The sequence below is a fragment of the Lycorma delicatula genome, chromosome 8, assembly GCF_047948215.1.
Source record: "Lycorma delicatula isolate Av1 chromosome 8, ASM4794821v1, whole genome shotgun sequence".
NCBI classification, from domain to species: Eukaryota; Metazoa; Arthropoda; class Insecta; order Hemiptera; family Fulgoridae; genus Lycorma; species Lycorma delicatula.
Window position 1 is genome coordinate 54,075,981 of NC_134462.1, and position 12,430 is coordinate 54,088,410.

Consider the following 12,430-nt stretch of genomic DNA (forward strand, 5'->3'; position numbering starts at 1 on the left):
TAGTAATTCTAGCCGAGAGTAAAAAGGATTTAGAAGAAACAATGAACGGCATAGATGAAGTCCTACGCAAGAACTATCGCATGAAAATAAACAAGAACAAAACAAAAGTAATGAAATGTAGTAGAAATAACAAAGATGGACCACTGAATGTGAAAATAGGAGGAGAAAAGATTATGGAGGTAGAAGAATTTTGTTATTTGGGAAGTAAAATTACTAAAGATGGACGAAGCAGGAGCGATATAAAATGCCGAATAGCACAAGCTAAACGAGCCTTCAGTAAGAAATATAATTTGTTTACATCAAAAATTAATTTAAATCTCAGGAAAAGATTTTTGAAAGTGTATGTTTGGAGTGTCGCTTTATATGGAAGTGAAACTTGGACAATCGGAGTATCTGAGAAGAAAAGATTAGAAGCTTTTGAAATGTGGTGCTATAGGAGAATGTTAAAAATCAGATGGGAGGATAAAGTGACAAATGAAGAGGTATTGCGGCAAATAGATGAAGAAAGAAGCATTTGGAAGAATATAGTTAAAAGAAGAGACAGACTTATAGGCCACATACTAAGGCATCCTGGAATAGTCGCTTTAATATTGGAAGGACAGGTAGAAGGGAAAAATTGTGTAGGCAGGCCACGTTTGGAGTATGTAAAACAAATTGTTGGGGATGTAGGATGTAGAGGGTATACTGAAATGAAACGACTAGCACTAGATAGGGAATCTTGGAGAGCTGCATCAAACCAGTCAAATGACTGAAGACAAAAAAAAAAAAAAATAATATAATTTAATATAATTTCTCTTTAGTTTTTCGGTTCCCTTTACTTTCATCCTTCTTTGCTATTTAACTTTTTTTCTATTTATTTGCTTCTTATAGGTTTTTTGGTGTTCATTTTTTCAGACTTGCTGCTCTTATTGAATTTAAAGCATGTTTTGCATAAGTCTTTTTTAGGCTTATGTAATTTGAGTGTGTATGTTCTGAAACATTTATGGTAAGTATCAAACGATAAACTCTTTCTCCCTCTTTCCTTAGATTTATCTGCACACATATTATACAACAATCTTACGTTAAGCTATGCATCTAAATACATAAATTAACTTTTAGCTGACAATAGTGAGATTCCAGGGCTGTAAAAGAAAGAATGTGTTCTTTAATCAAATTTTTATCATCAATACACATGGAAGGCTTGTGGCTCCTTTTCTCAGGTTTTAAAACTCTTGTATGAGACAGCTTTTTAAATACCCCTCTTATTAGTCCTTCACTGATCTCCAATGTGTTCAAAAAGGATTCCCTGCACACAGTGTTTTTTCATTTTTATGCAAAAAAGAGTATTTTTTTTCCACTGATTTTCTTGGTTTTCTATTTCAATATGACAAATGAAAAACTCACCTTGGGTTTGTGCTGTCTCTAATAAGTGGAAATGTTTGTGTATTTCTTGTCTCGCTGCTTCTGTAATAGAGTCAGATGGAGACTTGTGAAAAGAGAAGTATTTATTAATACTGTTATACTTTGTTCAAACTATTGAAATATTGTAGTCATATGTTTAAAATGAACCACAACTTTACAAATCAGCTGATTTCAAAGTTGAGAGTTCTAAGGTTCAAATTCTAATAAAGGCAGTACTTTTATACGGATTTGAATACTAGGTTGTGGATACCGGTGTTCTTTGGTGGTTCAGTTTCAATTAACTTCACATCTCAGAAATGGTCGACCTGAAACTGTAAAAGACTACGCTTCATTTACACTCATATATATCATCCTCATTCATCCTCTGAAGTAATACCTGACGGTGCTTCCAGAGGCTAAACAGAATAGAAAAAAAGAAGATTATTATCCTGGTTCCAGCTATTCTATTTGATTTTTTTTTTTTTGGTTCTTTTATTTTACAGAAAACTTTAATCATGGCCTTGAAAAGACCCAGAAAAAAAATTCTGGGCAGCTCCCCCACTAATTTTAGTTATGAGACGCCACTGCATTTATTGTACTAAAAGGAAAAATAATATATTTATTAATTAATGATTATTAAAGATAAACTTACCTAACACATATATGCACATATTCATCTAATTTGATTGGGATATTTAAAATATATGTCTGATGTCAAACAATAATGGACAACTAAGGATGTTATATTCCACAAAAATTATTCTTGAAATGAGAGATGTCTAGTGAAGCTATGTCTTCACTTCTGTTATACATCTTATGACTGGTTTTTATGTGCTAGATTATATCAAGTACATACTACTATTTTAATGCTAATTTAAAATACATAAATTGAAGACTATAGGAAGTGACACTTTTAAAGCATAATTTTTAAAAAGTTCGTTTCATAACCTTCCGTCCATGAATGTGATGCTTGACTAAAGTTTTACAAGTCAAAATATGGTGAATTAATATTTTATATAAATTTTTATTTACCTAATTCAACAATTAATTATTAGTTTCTATGTCAGCATCCAAAATTAACTGTTAACAAACCACAACAGTAGGCTTAGGTTTTTAGAGCAACTGATGCTAGCTAAATTGTAGACTGAACACTGTAAGCAGACAAGTATTTACATGTTTCTTATTTTACACAATTAAAATTAAGAACCCTCTTAATAACAGTACTATTACAAAATCAACTGATCGTTCAAGGCTTACATGAACAATAGAATAAGCATAAGTTAGAAATAAATTTGGCATCGTAAAATAACAGTAAAAGAAATAACAACAAAAGTGTAGCAAAAGATTGGGTAATTAGGTTTATATAAATAACCTGTTCAAGAGGAAATATCATATAAATGTTATATTTTAAGAATAGTTTCTGTGAAATATTCAAGTAAGTGAATAGATTAAACAAACCATCTCATTGTAAATAAGGTCAGAAATAAACAAAAAGGTTGGTAAAATTATTCATCAATTTAGAAAAAATAAAATATTTTTACTTAATGGTTACTATGAAGAAAACATAATTAGAAGACTTAAATGTTACAATTCTGGATCAACATTATAAAGAAGAATATAATATTTTTATGGGATAAGAATTTTGTGATAGTATCATAACCACTGAAAAAAGCAAGCATGAAATATGTCACATCATTACTTGAATGAAAAAATTAAAAATGTGGCCTTTGACAAAGAACATACTTTTGACTCTGGGATTCAAGACATGTTTACTTGCCACTACATGTAGTCAAGCACTCAAGTATGTTAAAAATCAACAATACAAATAGTTTGTAGTAAAATAAAATAGTTTGACGGATGCTTAGCCTGTCATGCGCAAACAATGCCAAAAATTTAGGAAAATTTGATTTATCTCCTCAAAATTTGGTGACATCTATCTAATTTTCAACCTCAAATGCATAATCAATGCCAATCATCTGAACAATTATTGAAGGCATGTGAAAATTTGTCTCAAATTTGTAATGATGTTTCTGACTAAATAATCACTACAACTAAGAATAAATATGCTCATTTTTTTACCAGTAGATTACAAATTTATTCTTTGTTTTAAATATGAATATTTTTTTGTTCGTAAGATAAACAAGTGTGTAAAATTGTATACTTTTCTAATGATGTAAATTTTATAAGTTTCTAATTTTACAATATTCTGAAAAGGACAGGAAAAGTCTATTTGATAAAAATAATCTGATTTACATTTTCACCTATTACAAGGCTTATCATCAACCTCAAAAAGAAATGAAACTAATAATGTCTGCACATCACTTAGTAAAAGATTAGACAAAACTAATGCGAATTTCATAGTTTTAATGCAAATAAAAATTGTTTTCTTATAGATTAGGATTAAATAGAATACAAAGTATTACCAATAGAACAAAGTATTACAATAGAATAAAAAAAATATGAATAACTATGCTTAACCTTCTTGGTTACATTAAAATCCATCTTTGTTCAATTTTATCAACATGTTAATGGTAAAAGTTAGTAAATAATTTGGGTGTCATAAACATATGATACATTTACACTCATACATATATCATCCTCATTCATCCTTTGAAGTAATACCTGAACACCTATGGGGTTCCCTAATATGTGTGGGGGTCTCCTGGGCGTGATGAGGTTGGTTGCACTACTCTTATGCATCTGATGGTGGCCTGTGGTAAGTGGTAAGAATGCTGTATATCAGTGACTGTTTATTAGTGTGTGTGTTGTTAAGGAATGTGTCAATGATGTGATTGTGTGTGTGTGTGTGTGTGTGTGTGTGTGTGTGTGTGTGTACATGGTGTGCAATTGTGTTGCTGTTGTATGCTGAAATAAGTTTTGACGAATGTGATTGTTCGGGGGGGTGGATGCGACTTGTGATGTGTAGCGACGTGTGTAGTTTGTGGTTGCTATTATGTTGTGTTGTGTTTGTGGTGTACTTTTGCCTTATGTGATCTTGTTTGTGAGTGTAACATTGTGCATGGTGTTTGATTGTGTGTGTGGGCGTATTACTCCCTTCCTGATGAAATGCACATCAGCTATATCAGAAAGAGGGTAGCCAGAAATGGAGGTTTAGTTGGTAGTGTCCAGGAATACATACACACCTAATATCGTTTTGCAGAACCTCTTAGCGAGTCTGAAACTGCTTCATCACCCGTAAATGGGGTTCCTTCACCTCTTCAAAACAATGGATTTCAGTTACTTTCCTTATTTTGTTTACTCAAATTAACTTCTTATCTTCTTTGAGAACAATGTTAGATGTGTTTTGTTTTTAATTTGCTTTTTTTTCAGGGGTGGTAGTACATCGATGGGAATGTTACATGTGGCATTCATGTACTTGGCATCCTGACTGTGGCAAGAACAATGCTGAAAGATGCCTTTTGCCGAGGTTTTGAAGTTGACCTCCAGTAAAGTCCATAAGGCCTAAGTTTGGAGGGGGTGGCATGGTGATTGTAACTGTCACATGGTGGGTGTTTCTCCTATGAGGTCAGTTCATGATTATTGAGTTCAACATGCAACGTGAGTGAGGAAGGATTGTGTTCGTGTAGGCTCTGATAATTTGTTTTTCAAATTACGTTATTATAGTAATTACTTTATATAGTAGTTTAATAATAAGTAATTACTGTGGCTAGATGTGATTGGTTTTGTTGTTGTTCAGAGTTTTTTTTATTATATTATTAGTTATTTTCATATATTAACTGTGTAGGTAGCCTCTAACAGGCTATCTAGGTTAGCTTGGTGGGTGGTTTCCTGGGGTGTAATTACAGTTTCTTCTGTTGTTTTGAACTGATTGTAACAGGATCCTACTTACTGAGAATGCCAAGTGTGTGTCACAAAAGAAATGATTAATCTAAATGTAATTAAAAGACAAAAATTCAAGAAATATATAATTAGACTGTGCAAAGGAAGTGTTGAAAAAGATAAGGAAATATTGAAAAGAACAGAATTTGTTGAAATAAATATAATAATTAAGTCAAATAAAAAGGAAAGTACATGTAATAATTTATTTATAATCGTTTTATTGAAAGAATGGTATGTGATTGATATGAAATAATTTGCTAATAATAATTAATTATGTTTAAAATGCTATTAATTATATGATTTAAGAAGCTGAAGTATTTTGTCATAAACTAATTCCACAGCATTATTTCCAGATATGAAATCAACATGATTGAATTTTGGATCAGGTACTTCATAACTCATAACCAAATTTGGTAGTGTTTTTTCTAATTTTATCACATCCTGAAATGAAAATGAATCAACTTTCAGTTACATAAAGGGTATAAATTTATGCATAATGTAACTAAAATCTAAAGAAAAATTCTAAATTTTTAAATAAAATTGCTTATTATTATCATTATTATTTTGTTATTAACCAGATTTACTGCTAGTACTCAAACACCTAGCAATTATATTATTTAGTTAGGATATTTTGCATAAACAATCAGTGTTAGTCATCATTACGTAAAGACAAAATTATATAAAGAACTATATATATCAAGAAGCCAATATTACTAAACAAATTTTATTTCCATTACAAAAATGTGACATACTTTCTTAATTTGATTGTTTTAATGGAATAATTTCAGAAAGAGGAACCTCACGCACGTTTCTTCAGTGACAGACTCATAAGTAAATATGTCATCTTAGCTATGTATGCTCTTCTGTGCTCTGTAATTTAATCTCTTTTGCCAGCCCTTCATGATAACGTGATGGTTGTGATCATATAACACTAACAATAAAGAATGATATGTCATTAAATCAAAAAGGTTGATAATGAGAAAACTGTTAGTCGTTGTTCTACCAAATTTTAGGATTTGACTTGTCAGGTATAAAAAAGGAGGGTAAGGGTATAAATCCTTTAATTTAACCCTAACTACCTAATGTAACTATAGATAATTCCCTTAAATTAATATATTATTTGCTGGCTCTTAAATGTCAAGCCCAGCCAAAATACAAGAATGATCATACCACACAGTCAAATTGAGTGTGATATCACTTGTAGGATATTTTTTCTCTGAATTATCTGTGCAGTGACATTACTGCCTTTAGCAATTAGCAACCTGTCATTGGTATTTCCATTACTTGAGGTGGTGTAATATGGACATTTATTACTACAAGATAAGAGTAAGCAGATCATTAAATTAGGAGCTATAAATTGTTATAGGTCAATGATAGTCAGTAACATTTGGTTACTGCTATGTCTTTAATATTATGAAATAAATAAACAAAACCTTTTTTTAATGGTAACTTTATGCAGCCATGTGTAATATTTTCTTAATTTTAATAAAATGTTTTTAAAACAGTACAAAAAATTACGTTCTTAATTTTTAATCAATTAACAACATTGATGTGATTGAATTCAATTCTTAAATTATCTCTGCTATTATTTTTGAATTCAATTTTATTCAAATATAGAACAGCTAATTTTTCTCCTTTTCTGAAATTTTCATAAAATATGATTACACAACTAATTGCTGCTTAAAATTATTATTAGGTACACCTTGTAATGTATCCCTTTTTGTCTAAAACACAGAACATTGTACGCTATCTCTACTCATTCAAAGAATTAAACTGAATAATATTAATGAATGATAATTTCAATACTAATAATAATAATAATAAAAAAAATAAAATAAAATATTTACTTTCTTTTTTACTATAGCATCATTGTTTCCATATAATAATGCTACTGGTGTTTGAATTTGATCAATTTTATAACTTGGTGGTGTGTAACTTCCATATATCTTTTGATTTTTTAATGAACCATAATCATACAGTTGAAATTTTTCTGTAAATAAATAAAATTTCATGAATCATTATTATCAAATAACATCAACACCTATGCATGAGGTCTGTAAATAAAGTAATGAGACTGGTTCAGAAAAACTTTTTATTTACAATCCAGTTATGCATGGAACTCAGAAACCGGAATATCTTTCAGATGGTTGGTTACATTTCTTTTAAAGTTTTCTACTGTTCCAAAATGGCGTCCTTTGAGGTGCTTTTTAAAGTCAGGAACAGGAAAAGCTTGCAGGGACTCAAGTCAGGTGAATAAGGTAGTTGAGGAACTTCTGGAATTGTTTCTTTGGCAAAAACTCATTAATTGTGTACAGTGTGACAAGGTGCATTGTCATGATGCAGCATCCAGTTTTGTCTTTGATGGCTCGTCTGATGCGGGCGACTCTTTTCTGCACTCTTTCAAAAATTTCTCGGTAAACATTTTCATTTACAATCTTACGTGTAGGCAAAAACTTCTTATGGACAATGCCATTAATATCGAAGAAAGAGATTGGCATGGTTTTGATTTGCTCATTTTTTACTGTGGTATGGTTCAAATTCAATTGTTCTGTAATCATTCTGACAGGTAGTTGCCGGTCGTTCCGTATCAAGTCTCTGATTCGCTCAACATTGCCGTTACTTTTTGACGTTAACGGGTCTTCCAGGGCGTGGATTGTCCGCAACTGATTCCCGGCCATCTGAAAATGCTTTAAACCACCTAAATATGTGGGCTCGTGACAGAGCGTCAAGTCCATACGCCCTTTTCAATTTTGTAAAACGTTTCAGAAGCATTCTCACCGAGTCTATCACAAAACTGGATTGTACAAAATTGCTCATAATTATTATCACTCGTTTGTGTAACGCACAACAAAAACTCGTTTCACGAAAAGTTTGTTTACGTTTCACGTGGTAACAGAAGACTAAAAATATTAATACCTAATATAAATCAGCTGTTCATATAACCATATGTTTACTGGTAACTTTACAGTATTGCTACTTTGGCTGCCAAATAAAACTAGTGCCATTACTTTATTTACAGACCTCGTGTATATATATATTTATATGCACTATACACTATATCTCAGGTGGTACTATATAAGGAAATGTCTTTTCGTTCGTTCCCGATAACCGCGAAATCTATTGAACTAATCATTATGAAATTTTAACTGTAGCTTTCTTATGATTCCAGGAATGTTTAACACAGCTCAGATCTCATCAATCTCACTGCTATATAAATCATAAATAAAAAAAAGGAATATATAAATTAATCTCTTTCAGTAAATTTCACCGAAAATCTTAGTTCTTCAGGGCTGTCCTTAAGTTGCTCAGCGGCTTCCATAATGCGGACAATTAATTTCTCACAAAAATGTTCTTTTGTTTTGTATACAATATTTTTCATCTATCCCCAAACACAAAAATCTAAAGGTGTGTTAGATCAGGCTATCTTAATGGCTAGGAATGCGGATCTCCAAGAATGATCCATTTCTCAGGGAAATGATGACTTAAGTGAAGGGAACAGCACAATAGAACCTGTTGGGGTTTGTGGGGGCGCCATCGTGCCGTAAGTAAACTTTGCGTCTTAGCGTTAGAGAAATATCTTCAAGTAGTTGCAGCTCTTCTCGAAGAAAGTGCAAGTAAAAAACAAACTTGTTTTGTTTATCGACACTTGAGTTGTCGGTTGTTTAACAACACCAAAACTTGTGTTGTTTACTTGACACTTGAGCTGTCGATTTGTATTCCACCAGTTACAGAACTCCAAGCGAAGCAGACCGTTTCCTGGGTCTAGAGTTGCACTGGACTTTTATGAAAATGATAATACTTGTTGTTTCCTCCAAACCATTGAATACGAAACTCCGATCCAGTTAGAAAGACATCTTGTTACGACGCCTGGCTGCGTTGAACTGCATTGATAGTAATTTCATCAGTAACAGCGTCGTGTTGAACAGATAGTTCGTAGCTGGTACGAATACTAGATTGTGAACCTCTTCCCGAAGATTGCTAAAAGTCGTGCTAATTGCTTTGGGATTTGGAATCCTGCGATTAGGAAAACGTATTTCATATTCTACTACAGCAGTTGTAGTATTACCATTACACACACCTGAAATGGATACCATATCAGCGTATTCCTCTGGTGTAAATAAGTAGGGCATTACTTCAATGGTAAACCGATCACGTTCTAAGTAAAATTCACAGAAACCTTTGCTAACGATAGCACAGTTCACAGTACCCGATATGCTTAATGTACCTTACAAATTGATTTAAACACTAACACAATATTGTGCATTGTTGATCGGCTGTTGTTACTTTATTACCCACTTTGAAATAATAACTTTTCGAAAAATTTATTATATTTCTGTTATTAAATGCAAAGATTATTTATCTACGTAATTTTTATTTATTTACTTTTATTTTAAATTGTATATTTCCAGTTTTTTTTAATTTTGACAGTAAATCTTTTTTTACAAATTTTTCACATCACCGAAAAAGAATTTGGTTTTTGTTTACATTAAAAAAGTACTTTTCTGGCAAATGCAGTAATGTACTGTCATTAAAAAAAATTCAAATTTTTCTATCTTTTCTTTGCTTTATTAAACTTATTTAACACCATTTTGTTCAGAATTAAATTCTCTTCAAGTTTTGTAAGTATTATGTGTTTGTTACCCATTTAACAAAGTTATTCTAAGTCAAACTTAAAAACAGTGTCTTTTACCTAAGTTTATTAGTTTTCACCCCCTGATTTTCCAAAAACTACTGCAGATACGGTTCTGTGACCTACTGTATTCTATATTTCAGGTCAAAAACCATAAAAGATCACTAATTCTACATCTTAAATTAACGTCCTAAAAATTTTAGAAAGAACTTATTTCACCTGGGTAGCTGAAACCAAGCGAAATTTGTCACTAGCCATAACTCGCAAACGAAGTATTTTAGGACTTGTTCATTGAACTTTTTCCATTATTTTCACGAGTAAAATCGGTTATGAAAGTCCCGGGAGAACTTCGTGATACGCTCTGTTTTCTTTAAGTTTGATACTGATTATTTAGCTTAATAACTAACTTTTATTTTATAAATATGCAGCATTTATTTTATCTATTTAAATTTTTCTTAGGTAATACCATTATAATTTTGTAACTTATTTACTATTTAGTTAATTTCTGTTACGTTATTTATATGTCTTAAGTAAGATGACCAAATTTAGTGAATTTAAAAAAAAAAAAAAAAATGTTTGTTACTCAAGAAAGACTTCAAAATCAATAAAAATATTATTATTATTATTCGCCAGTAGATTCTTTCGCTAAGACGAGCGGCCCAATGTGCAAGGAATCGCACGTACGCGAACGCCTGGTCAGCTGAGCAAAAGGTGGTGAAGAAGCGGCTCTACCGGGCCATCAACGTGAGCAAAGCTCACAGCTGGCGAGAACAGACGGAGACCGTGGTCACAGACCCTTGGGGGCTGGGTTACAAGATACTGACTCGATGACCGGAGGTCTCGCGTCACCAGCTCAATTAGACGAGGCTAAAGGGGAGTACATATTTAAGATGTTCCCAGCCCACTGATTTGTGCCACCAGCAACTTTCTCAGTGGAGGAGCTGGAGAGAATCCTATGGTCAGAAAAGCACCTGGTCCCGATGGCATACCGAGTGAGGTCCTCAAGCCGGTGGGGCGCTGCAGACCCCATCTGTTTCAAGATGTGTACAGTGCTTGTCCGAAGGCTAGGACCTTCACTGCAAGATGGAAGACCACGCATCTTGTGCTGTTCCTCAGGGGCAAAGGAGACCCGCAGTCGACGTCTTCCTACTGCCTACTGTGTATGCTTCACGTACACATATAACATTCTTAAGTTATAATTTTTTTTCATTTCATATTCACAACATTTAAACAAAATAATAGTAGTAAGTATTTAATTATAATTATACATGATAATTTAATTAAAAGATCTATCAGTCAAGAATAGGTTATTTAATGTTGCAACAAGAATTGTTTTTACCACAAATATTTAAAATGCTTTGTATTATGCAAAGTATTATATTCCACTGTATCTAAATAAAATAAAAGAACTGAACTGAAATACTCATTAGATAGTACTAATATCTAATTTACTGATAAATGTATGTTGCATGTGTGTATGTATATCCAATTGTTTGCATGATATTTCTAAATTGGATGGATATGGATTTGGGTGAAATTGGTAGGATGATTTCTGTACATGGGGAATGATGTCATTATTTTAATCAATCAGTCAGATGCAGGGAGATCGGATCCTACAGGACCCCTGCTACAAAATTTTACTTAAATGGAGGTAGATATTTTCACATAATTTAATGCCTCTTAGGTAGTTAAGATAATTTCTGATGGTATTTGGTCTTATTCAAATCCCCCCAAAAGGTAGAAGAAGAAAAGAGCCTTTTTACTTGTTTGTCATTAATGAACTCAATCATATTAATTAGATGATTCCATTATTGGTATGTACCTTTGGTTATGTAATTGGGAAATCTCACTCAGGGGTGTGAGGATAATAAACCTTTTTTTTTTACGTCAGCTGTCATCTTGCTATTTTGATATCTTCAGACTGAATTAACAGATTTTTACAAAATTTTGTATGGTGACTTCTCTAAATATGGGAATTGATAACATTTTGGTCATGGGGATAGGAAGATACAGTTGACATGAGTAACAAATCTTGAAATTTTACTGTAGAATAATTTTTTCAAATCCAGATACTTGTTTATTTGCTTATATATTTTAACATTCCATTTAATTTTCCTAATTTTTCTTAAAGTTAATGAAATTATATCATTATTAAAAAAAAAAATAAAAAAAACATTATACTTAATTAATTATAGTAAATAAAGATATTTTATATTTCTTGGTATGTAAATTCATGATTGTTTACTTTATACCTGTTTTGATTAGTTGAGAAAGATGTACCCCTGTTTTCACTGATGTTCCTGATAGCATTGCACGAAAATAAAAAGGAATCATTTTCTAGAAAAAAAAGAAAGAAATATTGTCAAAATAATAAATAATCACTGGTATACAAAATTTGATTTATTTTTTGTCCCAGAAATGAAATTGGGTGAATCTAAGAGCATTTTACATGCTGAATTCAAATATAATTTCAGAATTTTTCTATCGCAGAAGGATTTTTAGAGACAAGTATTCTAATTTTACATTATGTATTTAAAATGCACTCTTAATATAATATAATCTTACCTAGAAAGTAGTAAT

At 31.7% G+C, this 12,430-nt stretch overlaps 1 protein-coding gene across 1 annotated transcript in view; it reads right to left on the reverse strand.

Annotated features, from left to right (window-relative positions):
- The window catches only part of LOC142329238 (uncharacterized), a 114,274-nt gene that overhangs the window by 73,355 nt on the left and 28,489 nt on the right, over nt 1-12,430 (reverse strand). Inside the window, exons 6-7 of the mRNA XM_075373646.1 lie at nt 12,103-12,187; nt 7,068-7,210 (exon numbers count right to left, since the gene is read on the reverse strand). Of these exons, the coding sequence (XP_075229761.1) occupies nt 7,068-7,210; nt 12,103-12,187 (228 nt within the window). The remainder of the gene's footprint in view (nt 1-7,067; nt 7,211-12,102; nt 12,188-12,430) is intronic.